General features: G+C 34.8%; 1 protein-coding gene across 3 annotated transcripts in view; it reads right to left on the bottom strand.

The window, feature by feature from the left end:
- The window catches only part of oxr1a (oxidation resistance 1a), a 195,150-nt gene that overhangs the window by 135,457 nt on the left and 34,899 nt on the right, over nt 1–24,794 (bottom strand). For 2 of the 3 annotated variants that reach the window (XM_051132042.1, XM_051132045.1), the window contains exon 1: nt 13,462–13,585. The exons of the other annotated variant lie outside the window; for it this stretch is intronic. In XM_051132042.1, the coding sequence (XP_050987999.1) occupies nt 13,462–13,487 (26 nt within the window). In that variant the 5' untranslated portion in view covers nt 13,488–13,585. Of the gene's footprint in view, nt 1–13,461; nt 13,586–24,794 lie in introns of those variants that run through there. 3 annotated transcript variants of the gene reach the window in all.

Raw genomic sequence — 24,794 nt, 5'->3', positions numbered from 1 at the left:
GCTGATAACCCGGAGGAGTTGTGAGGAACCCGGAGGAATACGTCTGTTTCATTACTGCGTTAAATGTGACGGCGGGCACACTTCTTCCTCGCTGAATCAGCGCGCATCTCTCTCTCACAAACACACACACACAGTGTTCCCGAGGCCTTGAGTTAACCGCAGTCTCTCAATAACTCTCCAGTTGCTAGCCACATTCCTGCTTTCCTGCTCTCTCATTGGTGGAGATGTAGAGCCGAGGGTAAATATGATTGGAGGAGAACATTGATGATTTCAGCAGGAAACTGAACTGAATTATAACTCTGAGGAGAGAGAATGAGAGGAAAGGAGAAGAGAGGTTCACTTGTATCCCATGTGTTGTGGTAAAGTGAGAGCGCTGGGATGCTGTGCGGGGTCGAGCCGCAGGAAATTTAGGTCAGACTCATTTGTTTTAAGACACACTTTAATGAGTCGGAGGTCAGCAGACTAACTCTCACTTCAGACTACTGACCTTGAGATGTCATGATCAACAAACACACAAAAACATGGAGTATCTTGATGTGACACTCCATATCAGCTGAGAATAAAAAAAAAACTATATAACTGAAAAAAAAAAAAAAAAAGAAAAAGAAACAAACAAAGAGTATCTATCAAGAATTTGTGTGTTTTTGATTTAAAAAAAAGTTTTGTTATGCGACTAAAAAGTGTATAATGTATAATGATAATGTATTTTAAATTTGTCTATTACTTTTTCCTATTATCTATTGCTCTATTCTAATTTTTCTATTTAATTTAATTTAAAGAAATAATAGTATGTTTGTAGAATAAGACTATGTTTTGAGAAAATATAACTTGAATTCAGATTATTTTAAGGGTGTTTTTCTGGCAAACCACAATAAGTTTTAATGTGTTGTGTTTAAAACAAGAAAAAACTATTTAAATAAATAAATAAACCAAATTTAAAAAAAAAAAATATATAAAAAAAAAGGATAATTTTAATTTTTTTACTTTTTCATTACTTTTTCATATATTTCTATCACTCTATTATTATTTTTTAACTTAATTTAAATAAATTAATATAAGAGTATGTTTTTAGAATAAGACTGTGTTTTGAGAAAATATAACAAACTAATTTTTCTAGCAAACCACAGTAAGTTTTAATGTTTAAAACAATAAATAAATAAATAAATATGCAGAAATATTACATATATTACAAATAGAAAATGTGAATAAACTTGTAGGAAATTTATGTTATTGAAAAAAATATAAAAAAAATAAAAAACAAAACGATGTGTATGTGAACCAACGTGTTGGATAGTGTATTTTGAAATTGTCAGTTAATTTTTCCTATTATCTGCTGTTCTATTATAATTTTTCCAATTAATGTAAATGAACTTAATGTAAATAAATTAATATGGTAAAATGATTTCTGTAGGATCATGTGACACTGAATGGTGCTAAAAATTCAGCTTTGCATCACAGGAATAAATGACATTTTAAAATATATTCAATTTAAAAACAGCTATTTTAAATTGCAATAATATTTCACAATATTACTGTTTTTACTGCATTTTTAATCAAATAAAGGCTTCCTTGGTGACTTTTTTTCAAAAACATAATGTACTGACCCTAAACTTCTGAATGGTAGTACTGTATATATACCGGGCGTTTGAGATTAAAAAGTATTTAAATTTGATTTTTTTCATGAATATAACTGATCGTTTGACTGGATAAGACCCTTCTTTCTCGGCTGGGATCATTTACAACCGCATTTGGGACCGTCTGAAGCCACATTTAAACTGCATTTTTGGAAGTTCAAAATCGGGGCACCATATCAGTCCATTATATGGAGAAAAATGCTGAAATGTTTTCCTCAAAAATCAATTTCTTGACGACGAAGAAAGAAAGACATCAACATCTTGGATGACAAGGGGGTGAGCACATTATATGTCAATCTTTGTTTTGGAAGTGGACTTTTCCTTTATAGATGCATTACTGTAAACGCAGATGCACTGCTCATCATGTAACATTTTTTGGATTTGATTAAAAAGCATTTTCACTAACAGTCTCTAAAAGTCCAAACTTTTGGACTTTGGACTCCACTTTATATTTAGCAGTAGTATATGTGCTGTAGGGGTCATCTCACTGCTCAGCGGCCAGTTCCACCCTCACAAGACATCTGCTGCTGCTGGCAGGGACCAGTGGACAGAAACAGGGCACATCTGTGCAGCCTCACGTCGCTGGCACTGGGGGAAGAGGTCACAGGGGAGGACGTGTTTATGAAACATTTGCTGCTTAAAAGCCGTGAGCTACGAGTGAGAGTCGAGCAACATGAAGAGTTCAGAAGAGATTTACAGCATGGCCTGTAATGGCTCATACGGGTGGACTCTTGGTTCAGATGGTGGTCTGGGCTCCTGGCGTTTTTTTCTGGGTCGACCCGTGGATTTTCACACGTTCCACTCCAACACCTCCCATCCACCAGTCGGTCCGCACTGGCACAGGGCAGCTGGCGTGAAAACGTCACCGTTACATCCCATCAGCAGTCAGCGGGCATCATGCTGGCATGACTGTGCACAATCTGGGCTGGGAGCGAACGTGATGAGAGATGGAAAGTGGAAACTGGACTAGTTTGTACTTGAACGAATGAGTAGTACCAAAATGGAGTTAAAACCTTCTTATTTATCATGGATTTATTCAACAGAGACCTGACTGGCTGCCAAATCACAATGGCGCATGCGGCTCAGGAGAAAAAGCATTAAAATTCAGTTCAATAGTTCATTCCTTCAAAAGAACAGAGAAGACCGACGTTTGACCCGAGTTGTAATCTACAGGTCCATCTGAAATTCCTGTCATGTTCGGGCTCAGGTGGGACATCTGTTTGCTTCCTGAAAGTGAGCCGGGATAAAACCATCCAAGCATACGGTACCGGAGAGAAAAGAGCTGCAGATGACTGCCTCATATTAATTAGTTTCAGAAAAGGAGCCACAATCAGTTCATTTTACCCTGAATAGTTTGTATTATAGACCTACAAAAATATATGGAAGCCCGTTTCTATCACTGAATAATAATAATAAAAAAGGTTATTGCGACTTATCTCACAATTCTGACTTTTTTCTCAGAATTGTGTCATAAAAACTGGGAATTGCAAGTTCGTATCTCATAATTTTAAGAAAAAAATCAGAATTACGCAAATTGCAAGTTTATATCTCACATTTCTGACTTTATAACTCGCAATTGTGCATTTATATCTCACAGATCTGAGAAAAACGTCAGACTTGCGAGATGAAAACTCAAAATTGTGAGATAAAAGTCGCAAATTACTTTTTTACATTTTTTATTCAGTGTCGGAGAGGGGCTTCCATAGAAAATAAGCCTTTTATGAATTATTGTGAACAATCTTGTTATTCCCACTTAAAAAATTTTTAAACATGTCAGAGTACGGATGTAAAGTTTTAGGTTGCAAAGAGCAATTAATGTAGATTTAAGTAGTCAATTTTTTGATGATGAGCATCTTTGTGCAGAAAGATAGACATGTATAGTAATGAAAAGCAAAATATTAAATGTCATTGATGACATTAACTGAGTAATCCACTATTTTGTAGAGGGAGGTCAAAATGGTAGTTTTCACCTTAGAGTCAAGTTACAGGGGGGTAAAAATGACTTCAGAAAGATGACAGCATCATTATCTTATTTTCACACAGAGATTGGCAGTTCTATTAGTACTGCAAAATCAGTTGACTTTAGCAATCTTTATTGCATTATGTGTTTTTGACCACTGAAAATGTGTACATTTTAACAATTTACTCCTGAAGCCATATTGAAATACCAATATCTCTGGAACCGAATCTCATATGGCATTAAAAATAAAGATGTCAAAAGGAAAGTTTGTTAAGACACAATATCTAAAAGGGCATTAAAATATCAATAATGCTTCTTGAGTTACAGGCATGCAAACTTTGGAAAAAAAACTTAGAAAAAGTGCTGTTTCCCCTTGTTTGAATAGTCACTATTGGCACATCATGCAACAAAGATTGCTAAAGTTAACAGATTTTACTAACAGAGCTACCAATCACTGTGTAAAAAATTAAGATGCTGCTGCTGCCAAAGTCATTTTTACCCCCTGTAACTTGACTCTGAATCGCAGGTGAAAATTGCCATTTTGACCTCCCTCTACAAAATAGTGGATTACTCAGTAAATATTCATCCATGACATTTAACATTTTGGCTTTCATCACTATACACGTCTGTCTTTCCTCAGGAAAAATAATAGCAAAATCAAAAATTTGAGACGGGGAAGTTTTTAAAATTTGATTGATTTGACACAAAATGACGGTAATTTAAAAAAATTACAATGCAGTGTTTCATGCAGTGTTTTGTAACTGTATTCCTGCACATATAACACATTAATGAAAATTGCCTGGATATTATGTATATAGAAAAATGTATTCAATATAACATGATTTCTTCAATAAAGAAATTATATACAAAGTGCAAAAATAGGAGGAGTATTGTGGCAGTATTATATTACGCACATAGCCACAGTGAGCTTGAGAATTAAAACTTCTCAGATTTGCTGTGGTTCGCTCATTCTGAGAACGCACATCTCCGTTCCAGTCCTGAACATAATAGCGTTCATCACTCCGAGCATAATAGTGCTCATCTCTACGGCACTTTCCAAGAACATCCGTCAGTCCTAAGAAACCGGCCGAGTTTTTATTTCGATGAGGAGACAAAGGAACTGTGGGAGCTTCATTTGATCGAATTGTTCCAGATGGTTCTGGACTTTCAGTGGTAGTGCGGCTCATTGTGTACGCCTTTAAATTGCTCCTATTTGAACGCGTCACGTTGTATGACAGTTGCAATCATGTGCTGCTGCTGAAGAGAGAAGGAATGATGAACATTGTTCTGCTTTGAAAGCTTATGATTATCAGAAATAGCAGGCCAGTAAATGAGAGAGAGCGAGCAGCACTCAGGTAGAATAAATGATGGAATCAGTCTTTCATTTTCAGCTCCTGCCTGCAGTCTGACCAACTCAAACACTAGCTGCAGACAGAGGAGTCGTAGACCAAACTTCTAACGGCACATTCACAATCCTCAACTCTTCTTTAGGTTTTCAACTCTTATGGTCCTGTACTGTATGTAATTCATTACTGTACTGTATGTAAGTGTAATACTGTCCATGCAATACATTTGTTTGCTCATTGTTATCTATTTGTCTGTCTGTCCATCCATCCTTCCATGTATCCACCTAAAATATCCATCCATCCAACCACACATTGATCTACAATCCATCTACCCGTCCCTCTCTCCATTAATTTTTCTACAATATCCATCCATCATTCATCCATCTACAATATCCATCCATCCATATCTATCAACACATCTGTCCATCCAAGCATCCATCTACAATATTTTTTACATCGATCCATATCTATGAAAATCCATCCATCCATCTACAATATCCATCTATTCACATCTACCAACATCCATATCTATCATCCATCCATCCATCCATCCATCCAAAATATCTATCCATTATTCATCCATCCATCCATCTATCTATCCATCTATTCACAATATCTATCCACCCATCTACACATCTGTGCACAATATCTAATCATCCATCCATCTAAAATATCTATCCCTCATTCATTCATTTACAATACCTATCCATACATCTCTCTCCATCCATTCATCTACAGTATCTATCCATTATTCATCCATCTACAACATCCATCCATCTCTCTCTCCATTCATCCATCTACAATATCTATCCCTCATTTATTCACCCATCCATGATATCTATCATCCATCCATCCAGAATATCTCTCTACAATATTTATCCATCCATCCATCCATCCATCCATCCATCCATCTATCCATTATTCTCCCCATTCATCCATCTACAATATCTATCCATTATTCATTCATCTACAATATCTATCCAACCATCCATCATCCCTCTCTCCATTCATCCATCTACAATATCGATCCCTCATTCATGCATCTACATTACCTATCCATCCATCTCTCTCCATCCATCCATAGTATCTATCCATTATTCATCCATCTACAACATCCATCCATTTCCCCATTTATCCATCTAGAATATCTATCCCTCATTCATTCACCCATCCATATATATCATCCATCCATCCAAAATATCTATTTCTACAATATCTATCCATCAATCCATCCATCTACAATATCTGTCCATCATTCATCTACAATACCTATCCATCCATCTCTCTCCACCCATCCATCTACAGTATCTATCCCTCATTTATTCACCCATCCATATCTATCATCCATCCATCCATCCAAAATATCTATCCATTATTCATCCTTCTACAACATCCATCCATCTCTCTCCATTCATCCATCTACAATATATCCCTCATTCATTCCCCCATCCATGATATCTATCATCCATCCATCCATCCATCCACAATATCTATCTCTAAAATATCTATTCATCCATCCATCCATCGATCCAAAATATCTATCCATTATTCATCTATCTACAACATCCATCCATCTCTCTCTCCATTCATCCATCTACAATACCTATGCATTATTCATCTATCCAACCATCCATCCATCCTTCTCTCCATTCATCCATCTACAATATCTATCCATCATTCATCCATCTACAATATCTGTCTATCGATCTATTTATCTATCCATCCATCCCTCCATATCTATCCACACAATCGTCCATCCATGTATCCATCTATCTCTCCATCCATCCATCCATCCATCCATCCTCAGAGTTCTGACTGAGTTATTCACCATAACTGTCTTTCTCCATCTGGACTCAACAGATGGTGGAGGAATTCAAGACGGTGCCATTATCAAGTGGTCATCTTCTCAATGATGTGAAGTTCAAAGCTCTGATTTTTCATTTTTTAACCCAACCAAAAACACATAATTCAACATAAACTCTAAGACTGTCTTTATCTAACAGCTGAAACACAATAACACAATTTTGTTGATTATGCCAAAATAAATGTTCTGGTTTGTGTCCCATGTGCTGGAACATTCCATACAGCAGCTTGAAGGGTCTTTGCCATCATGCAACAGCCTAGTCCTTTCTGTCTTAAGCCACTGGTAAATGCAGAACCACGTGGCTGACCAGTCAAAGCAGTAAGAGGTTTATATTATGAGTCAACGTGCAAGATCAATCTAAAAGCAGGGAGAGCAGAGCAAAGATTATATAGCCGCCACTAGTTCTGCTTTACAACCTAATGCAACATCTCTGGTTTTACATCTGATTCATTGTGGGTGTCTATCCAGGCTTGCACGGGTCAGAGAATATGGCAGTAAATACAGTAGCAAATACAGTAGCAGTATTAACCACAACACTTGGGCTGTTTGTCAAGGTGATGACCCCATACATACAGGAAAATACAAGGTTACTAGTCAGGCTACAACGACTATACACACACACAGAGATATATCAAAGAGCATCTTTTTTGTAGAAAACATGCATAGTTCTTCATCCATTCTTCATCCATCAACCATTTAAGCAAATAAAAAAACAGTACAGGCATCTACAAAATCAGAAACCCCTCAATTCAGACAGTCTGAATGCATTGTATGACCTTTGCTTCCCTGCTTTCATTTCAAAACTAATAAACAGATCCCACCCCATTGCATAAACGTGCAAGCATGCGACAACTACAATGGTTGGTGAATATTGATGAGAGGTTCTCTCCAGAGAGAAAGCAATCCTTTAAGTGAATCTTAAATGAAATGCTAAAGATGTTACATTTGACCGTCACTGAGACTGTAATATAATCACACTACACACAGATTCTTAAAGGAAACAATTTCTCGCTGTTTATGCATGCTGCAATGCAGCACACAGGCGCTGCACCTTTATGAAACATGCTGCTTCCTGTGCAGTAGACTGGACGGCAGCAGCTGTTACACTCTTGACCTTCTCTTCAATGTGTAACACATAAAAACTCATGCACACACACACACAAACAACCAGCCACATAAATACACGCACACAAACATGCACTCAGATTAGTGGAGATAATTAATTAGCTGACAAATGAGCTAAACTGCCACCCATCAAATTACTACTACGAACTTACCTAACAAAACTGAATGAATAATTGTATATCTCCAAACAAGTTTATAGCCAGAACTAACTGTGTACTTGCACTTCAGCCTTAACCTGCCAAACATTTGACTAACAGATGTTCTCAAATGATAAATGTTGATTGTCATTTACAATTACTGGTCTTTTGTTTCTAATAAGTTAGTAATGAATTAAAAATAATTGACAGCTGAAATACCAAGGTCCAATTAACACAAAATTTTTACCATGCATGTAATGTCATGTGCAAATTAAAAGCAGATTATGTTGAAGTAACGAACAATGCAATAATAATATAAAAAACAAGCAAGCAAGTGTAAAACAAATAAAGCTATATATATATATATATATATATATATATATAGCTTTATTTGTTTTATATATATATATATATATATATATATATATATATTTAGGGCTGGCAAACGATTAGTCACGATTAATCGCATACAAAATAAAAGTTTGAGTTTGACTGATATGTGTGTGTACTGTGTGTAACTATTATGTATATATAAATACACACAAATTAATGTATATATTTAAGTGAAATATGTTATTTATGTACAAATTATTTTTATTTATAATATAAATTCTATAAAAAATATAATAAATACATAAATAAATACACACACATATATTAGGCAAACTCAAACTTTTATTTTGTATTTTATTTTCGCAATTAAATATTTGCCAGTCCTAATATATATATATATATATATTTATATATATAAATAAATATATATGTATATATTTATATATATAAATAAATATATAACTCGTGCAAGGATGTCTCTGAATAGGTTGATAATGACAGCGCAATGAAAAACTAAATTTGTTATTCAGATTCCGAACAAATTACACAGAAAGCGAGCAACACAGCAGTATTAGAAGAACTGTCCCATTATAATCACTGAAGCTGTCACTCATATGACTGTTTGATCCCTGCAGTTCTCCTACGAATGCTCCCATTATAATCAACGAACCCGTCTATGCTGCACAATAAAGCTCTTATTTACATCATGTCTACGCCTTGTTGATTATAATGGGAGTGTTCTAGTTTTGTCACGTCGCTCGTTTGCAGTGTGCATTGGGTTACATTTAGAGCCATGACATCTAGTGATACGTTTCGAAATTACCACTTATGCTTTTTGTTTTGATCCTAAAGCTTCAGCATCCTAAAAGCATATTCATATGCTCACATGAACATAAGCAAAACTTAAAACATGCATTTTTGGATCAGACAACTTAAACTAGTAAGCCTATAGAGTAACTTAAACATATCTACTTTACCAATTGTCATAATACATGATCCATCCCACTGAATATAATGCCAGTTTTTGCAATGGCACATGCTATGAACTCCATGATGTAACCGTGTGTGTTTGAAACCAAATATATCATTGCAATTTTAGCCTGGGCCAGAGGCTAAATAGTTCTGATGAGCTTTAGATGCACTGAAAGGAAAAGACGCAGGGATAAACGGACTGATGGATGAATGAACTGAAAGATAAAAGCTGGCGGAGGACAGGGGGTTGGCTTTCATCGGCCGGGCTAACTGGGACACTGCGGTTAAAACTCTGTAAATCCACTTTTTCTGATCAAGTAGGATTATCGTGGCCACCGCTCGGCTTAAAGTGTGTCCTGGAGTGCTCACTTCACTTCAAACAAACACAGAGCCTGGAAACACAACCTAATAAGAGCGTCATGTCTCCCTTTAACCTATCCTTATAGCATTTGCTAGGATGTCAACATGTTAGGTGATTTCAGATCCATATGAAAAGGAGCCACATATTAATATGATATTCCATTCGGCTAAAGGTTTCGTATGGCAGGGAAAACATTTCTATCAAAAGCACATTTTAAAAAATTCTGTAATAAGCAAGGCACAAGAAACTTGCTAATAAACTGCCATTTGCACAGCGATGCTCATTATATATACCAGCGTCTCCATGCTAAATCTAGGCTTCATTCCACAGGACAACAGAAAAATAACACGTCTAAATCCTCGAACACCAGAACATTAAACACTTATCTCCTCCTTTCCTCATATTTTTAAAAACCGTACATTTACACTAATATTACAATTGATTTTTAGCATAAATGCTGTTCTTTTCAGCTTGTGTATATCAATATATGTATATATATATATTCCACAAAAACATTCAACATTGATAATAATAAAAAAATGTTTCTGAGCACAAAATCAGCTTATTAGAATCATTTCTGAAGGATCATGTGATTTAATTTAATTGTAATAATATTTCACAATATTGATGTTTTTATTGCATTTTTAATCAAATAAATGAAGTCTTATGGTGTGCGCACATTACAAGTAAATATAATTATTTGTGTGAGTAGATTACATACAAAGTCAATGCAAAAACGCAAATAGATGCGAATTCGCACCAGGCAACGTGAATGAGACAAACTGGGCGACGTGATTGCCGCAAACACGCTGTATCGTGTCTTCCGCACAATTTTTGAAAAAATGTAATTATACATGTAAGTCGATTACATACAAAGTCAACAAAGACGCAAATAAATTGGGTGACGCAATTGCTGCGAAAGCGCCATCTACGCCTCAACCGCGTCTTATGCACAAGTTCAAAAATTTGCATGACGCATCCAGTTTGCACCGTCCAGCTGTATCAGAAAATGGAGAAAAGCATTGCACGATTATTTTATTTGCGCGAGTGACACGAAAAACATTTTGCGAGTAATCTAGAGCAATGAGAACACCGCAATGAGAATAAATTAAATTTAAAAATATTTGAAATTTAATATCACTCAGTTTGTGTGAATGACGCAAACTGAGCAACGTGATTGCCGCAAACACGCCGTATGGTGTCTTCCGCGCCAATTTTTTTTTTACTTAATTATTAGCATGAGTAGATTACATACAAAGTCAATGCAAAGATGTGAATGACGTGAATGACATGAATTGGGAAACGCAATTGCTGCAAAAGCGCCATCTACGTCTCAATCGCGTCTTATGTGCAAGTTGAAAAATTTCAACTTGAGCGAAAAATTTGTACGACACATCTGGTTCGACACGTCCAGTTGTATCAGAAAATGGAGGAAAGATTTACACAATGATTTTATTTGCACGAGTGCCACGAAAACCATCCCGTGAGCAATCTAGAGTGAGTCGATTACATACAAAGGCAATGCAAAGACTCAAATAGACACAAATGATGTGAATTCGGCAACATGATTGCTGCAAAAGCGCCATATACCCCTCAAACACATCTTCTGTGCACGCAGAAAAATTTCAACTTGAGTGAAAAATTTGCATGTTGTCATGCAAGCCAATCAGCAAAAAACTTATTGACACATCCAGTTTGACACGTCCTTGCTGTATCAGAAAATGGAGAAAAGCATTGCACGATTATTTTATTTGTGCGAGTGACTCAAAAAACATCCCACGAGTAATCTAGAGTAATAACACACCAAAAGCAAATTTATTTGTGCGAGTAGATTACATACAAAGTTAATGCAAAAAAATGCAAACAGATGCAAATTCGCGCCAGGCGACGTGAATGACGAAAATTGGGCGAAGTGTTTGCCGCAAACATGCCGTATTGTATCTTCTGCTCGTTTTTTTTTTTTTTTTTTTAAATGTAAATATTCACGTAAGTAGATTACATACAAAGTCAACACAAAGACGCGAATAACATGAATTGAGTGATGTGACTGCTGCGAAACCGCCATCCACACCTCAATCTCGTCTTATGCGCAACTTGAAAAATTTCAACTCAAGCGAAAAATTTGCATGACATGGCCAGTTTGACACGTGTGGTTGTATCAGAAAATGGAGGAAAGATTACGTAAAGACTTTATTAGCGCGAGTGACACAAAAACCATACCACGAGCAATCTAGAGCGATAACAAGATGAGAATGTTCGCTTAATTATTCACGTGAGTAGATTACATACAAAGGCAATGCGAAGACTCAAATAGACACAAATGATGCGAATTGAGCGATGCGATTGCTGTAAAAGTGCCATATACACCACAACTGCATATTTTCAACCTGAATGGAAAATTTGCATGACACATTGCTGTGCAAGCCTATCAGTGAAAAGCGTATTTACACGTCCAGTTTGACATATCCGGTTGTAACAGAAAATGAACGACAGCAACGTCTATTTCTGCACATGACACAGTCACTTTCACAAGTGAAAAAACATCCTGTGAGTAATCTAGAGCAGGGATGGGCAACTTTGGTCCTGGATGGCCACTGCCCTGCTGAGTTTAGCTCCAACCCTAATTAAACACACCTGCCTACGGCTTTCTAGTGATCTTGAAGACATTGATTAGCCTGTTCAGGTGTGTTTGATCAAGGTTGGAGCTGAACTCTGGAGGACAGTGGTCCACCAGGATCGAAGTTGCCCATTGCTGATCTAGAGCGATAACACGATGTGAATATTTACTTCGTTTCTGGTGTGTGATATATGAAAGAGATTTATGAAAAATCTTACCGACCCTAAAATTTTGAATGGTAGTTTAACCTTTACTCTTCCAATCAACCCAGTTTCAATTTACAGCAAAAATTCTTTATGTAGTTCCAACATAAATGGTTTAAGCAAACTTCCATTTTACAAATTTTAAAAAGTCTGAACCCAATGGAATTAAGATGAAAACATGTTCTGAAAGCAAGTAGCAACAAAAATTTTGCACTTCATAAAAGATGCTTTGAAAGCTGTGGAAAAACACCAAAAACACATTAAAATGCTTTAGAAAATAGTCTAAAAAACCTATTAAACTTCATCTGACAGACTAAGGAGATTTGAGTATGAAAGATTTGACAAAACAAATAAATTCTTGGCACTCCGGATGTTCAGTGCATATTGAAGTGGGAGAGTGATGGCAAATAACAGCAGCTCTGTCTTTTGAAGAACAAGCAGGTAAGTCCCGGTCAGATGTAATTGCTTTCTTGTACGTTTCTCCAAAGAGAGACTTCTCAATCCTTTCAAATCTCTTCACTCCGTCTGCGTGCCACGGACGCATTTCCAACTTACAGCAAATCAGCCTTTTAGTCTAAGAGCTGTTATTTTCCTGCTATTGATTGAACGTGTCTCAAGGCAAATTCCCCATTTAAGGCTGATTTCCAGAGAAAGAGACAGACAGATAAAAGCTACAATCAAAAAGCTGCAAGCTAATTCCATGTTTACTAAAAGACAGCTCTTAAAGCTATTGTGATTATCAAAATCCCACATTAATTCAACTCAATAGCCTCCTTACGGAAATGGCTTTTCCATTATTAGTTGTTTGTAGTATCAGACACAGATTTTGTTGTTGTCGTGCAACTTTCACAGCATCTCCAGCATAGTCAAGAAAACTTGAGCGTGACAATCTGCAGTTTTTGTACGTACCGTGGTGTGTGCACTACGGGCTCCATTGATGGTGCGATTCCAGAGCTGATCTGTGGACTGACGCACTGCTGAAGTTAAGCTAAGGCAGAACTGAGATCATGTGACTGGCCTTAAAGAGAGTGGGCCACCGGGCTAATGTATTTAACGAATATATCCAAACGACTGATGATGCAGGAAGACCAAGTGCCAGAGTAAAGCTTGAGCCACGCAAGAGGATTTGAAGCTGCTCGTCCGGCACTGTGACACCAGGCTAAACAAACAAGAGTAAGAGGATATTGACAACATGAACAGAGGGAATTGGAATGAACGGGTGAAAAGCAGACTAACACTAATAATTACTCATTTTTCTAGAACAAGATCAAGTTTTCAATTTACAGTATATAACTGTAGCGTGTTCCCATCACTGATCTCTTTGCATTGAATGCAAATGACTTGGCGCAAATTGAGCGTTTCGGGCGTTTGACGTTGAAGTTGAAAAATCTGAACTTTGGTGAATATTCACGCCACATTAACCAATCAGGAGCTTGCTCTAGTAGTGATGTGATTACGACGTAGCGAGCGGAGGATACCCGGAGCTTTACGATACATCTTCGTACTTTTATGGCAACAGGAATAAAAAGGATCTTGGAAGAAAGCGAGTGAGGAGGTCGGACAATCTGGTAAGTTGTAAAAAACGCTCTTTTGAGCTACATACATATAGATGGACTGATCTGATGGACCCAGACACGGCGCTGAACGAGTCTACGCCGTTTTTCAGCCTTCCATAGCACATAAAGCGCAGCTACCCTCTTAACAAAATCCATGTCAGCCCGGCAGAAGACAAATTCGCAAATTCGCGTCAGTTGTGAAGTGAACTTCACGTGCGAATGAAGCGAGTAAACTCAAAATGTTCAAGCGCCCAACTACGCGAATAGCGCGATTTATTCAAGTCGCGTCTGGTGTGAACACACCATAAGTTTATGAAGCTATGATACTTTTTGTGCACAAAGAAAACAAAAACTACAACTTGATTCAACAATTTCTTCTTTCATGTCAGCTTCATAACAATACGGCTGAAACACTGATGTCACATGGACTATTTTATCAGTGTCCTTACTACCTTTCTGGGCCTTGAACGTGTCAGTTGCATTGCAGGGTCAGAAAGCTCTCGGATTTTATCAAAAATATCTTAATTTGTTTTCCAAAGATAAACAAAGTGTCTTACAGGTTTGGAATGACATGTGGGTGAGTAATTAATGACAGAATTTTCATTTTGGGGTGAATTATCTCTTTAAAGGTGCACTTAGAGATGTTTGAAAAACAGACCAAGCATTAAACACACTTCTAGCCTACCACCAATAAGTGGCGTGTCAACTTATGATGGGGAAATTGCCTGTGTTGTGTAGCATTTTTGTGTTCGGGGGGTGGAGCTATCAAGATAGGGGTGTGATGCTTTTTGGGTAGGGGCATGTTTGTTTTGGTGATTTTAAATATCAGTGTTTCTCAGAAACAGACCAGTGCGCAACTAAAAAAAAAAAAAAATCACTAATTCAAGAACGTTGTGCAAATGCAACAGTGGTGCAAAGTCCATGCCGTTAACTTCATAAACTTTTGAAAATCCAGAGCTAGACAAGACGAGCATTTGAGGTTAAAAAGTATATAAATTATTTTTTTTTTTTTAGAAAATACAGATCGTTTTGCTAGATAAGACCCTTCTTCCCTGGCTGGGATCATTTAGAGCCCTTTGAAGCTGCATTTAAACTACATTTCGTAAGCTCAAACTCAGGGGATAGTAGTCCATTATATGGAGAGAAACCCTGAAATGTACATTATCTGTACATTGTTATTCTGGAAGTGAGCTACTCCTTTACTCTTAGTTGTGCAACTGCAACAATGGTGCAGAGTCTTAACTTCACAAACCTTTGAAAATTCAGTGTTTAGTTGATTCTGATAGCCTATCATTGTCACACTTGCTAACATGATGGCTTTCTTCTTCCATGAGGGATTTTGTCATCACAATGGCTTTGTTTCCAAGTGGAGCGATTAAAGAACGCAACATGCACGTCTCCCGAAATTCCTATAGAATTCGACCAATCAGATGACGACTGAAAGTTCGAATGTTTTTTGAATGTTGGGCGTGACGTCTGAGACTAAAAGGCAACTGACTTCTAAGACAGCATCCTAAATGAGACACAACCACAGAAGTGATTTACTTGGAGCACAATACAGGTCATACAAATAGTGAAATTAGTGATTTCTGAAAGTTGCCATGTTGCCAAGCAAAGGGTAAAATATTCTAAGTTGTTATAAAAACATAAAACACACAAATATATGAGTAAAATGGTAATTTTTTAAAGTTCAGTGTCAATACTTTTTAGTACTGAAACAATTAAGCACATTTATAATTTACATTTATTTCATTCTGTACACCAGCTTGGATTTTTTTATTCACTGAGCAAGTGAATGGAAATGCCTTCTCTGTGAAATATGCATGCCTTAAAATGTACAAAATAAATTGCAGCCTATGATTTGGAATACTCACTGCAAAATGAGCACACCCTATGATACTTTAAAATGCTGTCTACATAGGCAGCTTATTAGGCTTTAAGTCTATAAGGTTAGCTGTATGACGGCAGAATAAATAATGGTCACAATCCAAAATCCAAAATGAATGTAGGTGGAACCACAGACCCAGTGTTTACAAAGAGAACGTGCAAAGACTAAGAAAGTGCAAGTAAGTCAAACGCTGTTTACAAACAAAAAGGTACAACGATGTCGGACGATTCTGAAGTTGTAGGAGAAAATACTCTATACTCTACCTTTTTGAGCCGGAGTACACAGACAATGAACCTTTGAGTCTCGTTCAGCAAAATGAACGAATCTTTTTTTGAGTCATTTCATTCATTTTAGCAAAATCGGCTTCACGTGACAGCCCCATAAGATGAACGAACGACTCGAAACCCCCGAATACTCGAAACAGGTGAACTAATTTCAGTACAGAACCTAATAGGATGTTGCACATGCGCGACTGAACGAATCACTCCCCGAGATGACTCATTCTTCCCAAGTCACATTAAAGATTAGTTCAAAATTGAACGAATCGTTCAAGAACGACCTGTGGACGCGCATACCAGAGCCTGTGCTACACAAGCTTTTGTGCTTAAAAAGTATACAAATTTTTATTTTTTGAAAACAATGATGATCGTTTCACTAGATAAGACCCTTCTTCCTCGCCTGGGATCATTTAGAGCCCTTTGAAGCTGCATTTAAACTGCATTTTGGAAGTTCAAATTCGGGGCACCAATAAAGTCCATTATATGCAGAAAAATCCTGAAATGTTTTCCTCAAAAACCATAATTTCTTTACGACTGAAGACAGAAAGACATGAACATCTTGGATGACAAGGGGGTGAGTATTCCCAAATTGAATGTAATTCCCAATTGCATGGATTCCTAGCTATCAAAATGACTGAATTTTGTTGCGACAATTCACTGATGGTAAATCTGACCGCATAATTCTTCAATGTGTCACAAACATTCAACATATATGGGTTGTGAAAGTGGAAATGTCACATACACACATAAATGCCACAGCACAATAAACATTCTTGCTGTTGATGGCTTAATACCTGGGGCTAATAGTGACCCAGATCTCAAAAACACAAAACAAATCATTTCAGGTGTTTACAAATACCCCTGACAGCACAGAACCATCAACACATTACAGCTACAGCATTTTTAAACATACAGTGGAGCTAAAAACCACCAGAATAAAAAACAATATGCGTTTTCCTTGAACCGTAGTTAGCTACCGGAAGGTAACCAGAAGGCTGTAACATGATATATGCCAAAATAATATAAAGCAATGATATAAAGCAATTTTTACTGCTGTTTTCATCTCAATCATTCTCATAAAAAAGGGGATTTGTGACTCTACAGCTTAAAAAAGCAAAGGGATACCAAAGTGTGCCGTACTCATGGAAAGTGGCCTATATGAAACTCTACAGATAGATCTGAATAATAAATGGGCCATTCGGGCACATCTGTATTCTGTCCTGTTTGCTGTGGGTGGCACAGGATGATATTTCTAGGCTGGGGTTGAAAAATAGACCTGCTCTGAGATGGCTTACCAACTGTGGTGCAGAATACAAATAATGCCGACTTATATTTATGGCAGGATGCTGTCAGTGGTCTGGAGCCAAAAATAAACCCTACCAGACTGAAGCAAAAAAACAAAACCCACAACACAATTCACATGGGACTCACAACTAATAGTGTCAAGCCAATGACAATGATGAAATCGACACAGGAGAAAGACATAACGAAATTTTGTTTTACCAAAGCTGACTGCAAACAGTCAACGGTAATGCATAGCGCCCTGGCCAAGCACGTACATGCATTATGATTATGATTATTATACTATGACATTCAATAATTGTCTAACGAATCATGAACATTAAGACAGAAATGATTTAATGGCACCTCTGAACGCAATTACGCAATTTTAATTTGCCAGCATAAATTAGCTCAAATTGTCTGTTCCAATTAATCAGTTCAGTAATTTGTTTACATCACTCAAAAGTATTCCTGGTCATTTTTATATGGTATTTTACATATACAACGTTTTAGTAAAAATAAGCAGTATGCAGATAAATATTTTGGTGCTAGCAATGCCAAGGTCATGGGAAGGACTGACAAAATATGTACCTTTGAATGCAATGTAAGTCACTTTGAGATAAAAGCATCTGCCAAATGCATAATAACTAAGAAATAAAACATATTTTGAAAGCAAAAAATAGGATGAATAAGGCATGTTGATAATGTAGAGTTAAGTGCTTCATATGTGTAGACCTGTTTTTGGTTTTCTATAGTCATGTGTTATTGTGACTGGCGTTGTCCTCCGGCAGAAAGTCCACCAACCCCTTTCAAGTTCCCAGTATGAGAAGATTACATTTTCACAGGCGGTAAATTGAAATTTGGTCTTTTCTTGCCCTCACTATGAGGCTGATAGCTGTGCGTTGCTGTCGGAGGCATCCCTCTCTTATCCTGTGTCTAGGTGAAGTATCGACTGCAGCTAAAGCTGACTGGCTCTTCTCATTAAAGACGACTGGGGACCAACCGACCAGCAGGGGGGTGAAAAACAGGCTTGAGCAGAGGACAAAAACAAGCATGCAAAGACAGGAGATGAAAGAGCACAAATGCACCAAAACCCAGACAAGAAAGCAAGTGATCTGTTAATTAATGATTACATTTTGATGTGATTAGTATCCATCAATGGATTTTATCTGAAACTCTAGATTTAAGGTAGTCAGGACTGAAATTTTTCATAAGCTAGGTATGAGCTTGAGATAAATAAATATTTATTAAATAAATAAATAAATAAATAACTTTATTTGTTAAAAAAGAAGTAACGTTTATACAAGTCATTTTTTAAAATGTGAATTAAATAAGCAGTTTTAATTCATTGTACAGCCAGGTATGATCTTGAAATAAATAAATAAATAAATAAATAAATATGTATTAAATAAATAAATAAATAAACTCACTTTATTTATTAAAAAAGAAGTAGGTACAACTATTTAATTCCAATTTATAGTGCACTTATTTATTTATTTAATTTATATTATTTTTAATGTGCTTTGTTATATTAATATTAAATCAAAATGTGAATTAAATAAGTAGTTTTTATTTGATTTTAAAGCCAGGTATGACCTTGAAATAAAGAATAACTAACTAACTAACTAACTAACTAAATAAATACATAAATAAATAATCACTTTATTTATTAACAAGTAGTAGTTACAAGTATTTAATTCACATTTAAAATGCACTTATTTAATTTAAATTTATTTTAATGTACTTTGTAAAAGGTAGCATTAAATCACTTTTCAGACTGGATTAAATAGTTTTAAATATATATTTTATCTAAAACAGCAGTTAAATGTTAAATAAGTGACTTTTCAAAATGTGAATTAAATAAGCAGTTTTTAATTGATTTTAAAGCCAGGTATGAGCTTGAAATAAATACATATAAAAATATTCACTTTATTTATTTAAAAAGAAGTAGGTACAACTATTTAATTATTTCACTGAAATTTATTTTAATGTACTTTGTTAAATGTAGCACTAAATCACTTTTCACTTTATATATATATATATATATATATATATATATATAAAAAAAAAAATATAAATATATATATATATATATATATATATATAAAAAAAAATATATAAATATATATATATATATATATATATATATATATATTTTTTTTTCTAAAAAGGCAATTAAATATTAAATAAGTGACTTTTCAAAATATGAATTAAATAAGTAGTTTTTAATTAATTGTAAAACCAGGCATGACATTAAGATAAAGAAATATGAAAGAAAGAAAGAAAGAAAAAATAATAATCACTTTATTTATTAAAAAGAAGTAGGTACAACAATTTAATTCACATTTAAACTGTACTATTTAAAATGCACTTATTTATTTAATTTAAATTTATTTTAATGTACTTGCAACACTAAATCACTTTTCAGGCAGAATTAAATAGTTTTAAATATATATTGTCTAAAAAGGCAATTAAATATTAAATTAGTGAAAAATGTGAATTTAAAAAGTAGTTTTTAATTAATTCTAAAGCCATGAGCTTGAAATAAATATTTATTAAATAAATAAATAAATAAATAAATAAATAAATAAATAAATAATCATGTTATTTTTTTGAAAAAAAAAATAAGTAGGTACAGCTATTTAATTCACATTTAAAATGTACTTACTTATTTTAATTTATTTTGTTAAATGTAACAATAAATCACTTTTCAGACTGAATAATTTGAAATATATATATATATATATATATATATATATATATAATAATTTTCAAAATGTGACTTAAATAAGTAGTTTTTAATTAATTGCAAAACAGATTTAGTTTTGAATCTCTTTAATTGACATTTAATAATGCAGTGAAATGTAGCATATAATACATGAATAAATCACTTTTCAAAGTGACAAATAAATAAGACATATTATTATAACATTAGTTAAACCTCAGAACAGAGAGGGCTGACATGGTGTTTCTATTGAGTCAGACCTGTGATATGCATTATTAGCGACTAGCAGTCAAGGAGAATAATCACACTTTTTTTTCCCACGTCATGTTGAATGTTTCATATATGAAGCTAGAGAACAACGTGTGCACTGTAGGTGCTAAATTATTTCTCACACATCAAAAACCATCTCGGCCACTGCAACTGACCCAGATGGAGGGTTTTCGCCTTGGGGTGAAAACAGTGAGCTAGCGTAAAAAAGACTGATCTCTTACTCTCTCTCTCTCCATTCATTTTCAATCTCTCTCTCTCTGAACAACAGCCTGCTAAGACACAACTCAGCAAGAATCTGGCTCAGAAATCGCTTCACACAGCTGACATTAAAGACAGCTCATGTCCAGCGGCAATTCGTGGAAGGTTCACATCCTCGTGACATCTATAGGAAATGTGCATCTGTATATATTAGTGATGAAAGAGCCTATGGAGCGAGGTGTTGGTGAATATCACAATCGTGTGCAGCTCGTATGAAGACATCACACTTATGGATTTCCTCTCGGTTTCTCAGCTGGTCATGTGACGCTGAGACTTCACACTATTCCTGACTGAGGCACAGTGGAAACAAGCCGTGGATCTTCATTAGTGGGAATCAATGAACTGTCAACTGCTAATTAATAGTCTGAGAAGGCCAGTGGGTTCCTGTACAGGTAGCATCAGGGTTTGGAAAAGCATGTTGGGGAGCTGAAAGCAGGAGCGCTTGTTTTTGGGAGAACATACTGAAGGTGTTTTTAGTAATGATGTGACTCATGAGGTTAATGAAGCACCTGCTGCATCAGTGATACTTAAAGTCCAAATGTCAGAGACGTTATTAAGCATTAAAGGAAGAGTTCATTTGAAAATGAGCACTGTGTCATGATTTACTCACTTTTAGGTCATTTCAAACTTTCATGAAACAAAAAATGAAATTACACATAAACATGTAGTTTCCAAGGGCTATACCAAAGCCAAAAAAGTACCAAAAAAAGCATCATAAATATATAATAAAAGTGATCCACTAATAAAACTAATAAAATTAAATACAACTATTTATTTTATATTTTTGGCTACATAACATAACATTTAACTATTATTATTTTAACATTAATTGCCATATTTACATTTGAGACAACATATATAAAGTGGTTCATTGTTGTTATTAGCAACAAATTATTAAAAAACATTTTCATTTCATTTTTTTTTAAATGCATTTATTTAATTTATCTTTATTTTAATATACTTTGTTAAATGTAACAATAAATCACTTTTCAGACTGAATTAAGTAGTTTTAAATATATATTTCTGTCTAAATATATATCTCTGTGAATTTAAGTAGTTTTTCATTAATTGTAAAGCCAGGTACGAGCTTAAGATAGATAGATAGATAGATAAATAAACAAACACTTTATTTATTTAGAAAAATGTAGGTATTAATTCACATTTAAAATTAAATTATTTAAAATTAATTAAAAAAAAATTATTTATTTAATTTAAATAGATTTGAATGTACTTTGTTAAATGTAACGATAAAATACTTTTCAGACTTTTTTTTTACAAAAAGGCAATTAAATATTAAATAAGCAACTTTTCAAAATGTGAATTAAATAAGTATTTTTTAATTAATTGTAAAGCCAGGTATGAGCTTATGATAAATAAATATTTAACAATGAAATAAATAAGTAAATAATCACATTTTTTATTAAAAATGAAGACAAGTATAATCAAGTTGAAATAATTGTAGAAATATTAGATTAACACCTTAAACTTAAAAATAAAAAAAAAAAAAAATCTGAAGTGTTGCGTCAACTACTGTAACTGAAATTAGTTTCAGTAAAAATGAAATAATAAAGCTAAATAGAAATATTTTATTATTCAAACAACTAATAAAAATGACAGTTACAGAATTCATTTACTAAACAATTTAAAACTGAAAATATAAAAATAAAAGCAAATAAAAAAAAATTATATATAAATACCACAATATAAATAATATTAAAATAACACTGAAGTGATATTATGGGATTTGTAATCAAGCAGTAATTTTTTTCAGTCAAAGGGGTTCAAGGGAGGTAAAATCTTGCACAACACCAACAAACCACGGCTCAACCGGTTTCTAAAGGTCAGATGGTCAATTGCAATGGTTATTTGTGAAGCCCACCAATGACGTTACAACATCCAATGGATGAAATGTTCACTACAACCAACAACACAGTGTCTTGACAACTTCCATTGATTAAAAAAAAAAAAAAAGCAAACACTCACTGTGAATGACCCTTAACTCATTCTTCCTTTGGGCTGCTCTTGGCCAATTCAATCTGCGGTCCAAAAGGATGTGTGCTCTACAGCGCTCAATGACCTTTCATGATAATTACAGCTGCTCAACTGTCCTCGGGCTCCTCAACCTAAAAGCAGCCGTTATGTATTATGTAACCAAGTGATGGCTGAAGCACAAGTTTGATTTAAAACATCTGACATGTCCTCTGACAAGGGTGAGTGGCTTTCTGTTGGCTGTGTGATTTCTACAAACACGGGGCTTTCACACACACACTACAGCCAATGATCAGTTGCCAAACAGCTGTATTGTTAGTCACAGTAAGCTGGAAGTCCTACTGTAAAACTGATCACAATATGATAAACTACTAGCATGGCCATGGCTCAAACTTAGGGGTTGACTGATATGTATTTTTCAGGGCTGATACTGATTATTACAGATCAAGTAGATTGATAACCAATATTTTGAACAGATATATATGTCTGGTGTAAACGTTAAAATTAATATCAAAATTAAGGATAACAAGGGATAGACAAAAACTTTTTTAAATGCTTTTAAATTATTTTATGGGCAAATCAGTCTTGAAAATGACTATAACCGATAACCATAAAAATGCTTTATCGGTGCCGATAATCGCTCAACCCCTACTCGAAATCACACCTAAATGGAAGATACGTCTGGTGTAAAAATGAAAATCAACAAAAATAAAAATAACAATGGCTCAGAAAAAACCTTCTTTAAACGCTTTTAAATTATACTGTATATCTGCAAATGTGTTTTGAAAATGACCGATACCAGTAACCATGAAAATGCTTAATATTGGTGTCGATAATCCGTCGACCCCTACTCAAAATCAGACCTAAATTGAAGACATGTCTGGTGTAAAAATGAAAAACAAATGTCAAAAGTAAGAATAACAAGGGCTCTGATAAAAAATTCTTTAAATGCTTTTAAATTATTTATCGGGAAATCAGTTTTGAAAATAACAGATACCGATAACTAGAAAAATGCTTAATATCGGTGCTGATAACTGGTCTAGCCCTACCTGAAATCACACCTTAATGGAAGATATGTCTGGTGGGCTCTGACAAAAACTTTCTTTAAATGCTTTTAAATTATTTATCAGCAAATCAGTTTTGAAAATGACAGATACCAACAACTATAAAAATGCTTAATATTAGCGCTGACAACCGGTTTAGCCCTACCTGAAATCACACCTTAATCACACCAGATATGTCTGGTGTAAAAATGAAAACTAATGTTAAAAGTAAGAATAACAAGGGCTCTGATAAAAAATTCTTTAAATGCTTTTAAATTATTTATCGGCAAATCAGTTTTGAAAATGACCAATACCAATAACTATAAAAATGCTTAATTTTGGTGCTGATAACTGGTCTAGCCCTACCCGAAATCACACCTAAATGGAAGATATCAGTTATTTTCATTTAAAAATATATAATTAAAATACTTTTTCATCTTAAATGCTCGTCTTGTCTTGCTCTCCTTGAACTCTGTGTATTCTGGTTCAAGACAGTTATAACTCCAATCATATTTTCTCCCTCAACTTCAAAAATCATTTCAAAATCACCCTACACAGCTGCAGAAGTACTGACCGAGTCTTTGGAAACTGAACATGCAAAAAAAGATCAAACTCCCTTAACAAAAAAGGTAAAACAGCAATATCGGACAATTATGAAGTTGCGGGAGAACATGAGATAGGAGATGGGAAACATAATTTCTTTACGACTGAAGAAAAAGACATGAACATCTTGGATGACAAGGGGTGAGTACATTATCTGTCAATTCTTGTTCTGGAAGTGGACTTCTACTTTAAGCCATACAAGTCTTAACACCTGGGGTTCACTTTAATAAACAGCCTAAATTTGGCTGCTTAATTTACAGGCCTAAAACCAGTCAAGCTACCAGTACAAAAACACACTCAGCAATCATCTCGGGTGTGATTTTGTCAATATCACACACCCCTATGACTCGT

Source organism: Labeo rohita, chromosome 16, assembly GCF_022985175.1.
Source record: "Labeo rohita strain BAU-BD-2019 chromosome 16, IGBB_LRoh.1.0, whole genome shotgun sequence".
Classification (NCBI taxonomy): Eukaryota; Metazoa; Chordata; class Actinopteri; order Cypriniformes; family Cyprinidae; genus Labeo; species Labeo rohita.
The sequence above is the reverse complement of the archived record's forward strand: the minus strand, read 5'-3'. Positions and strand labels throughout refer to the sequence as shown.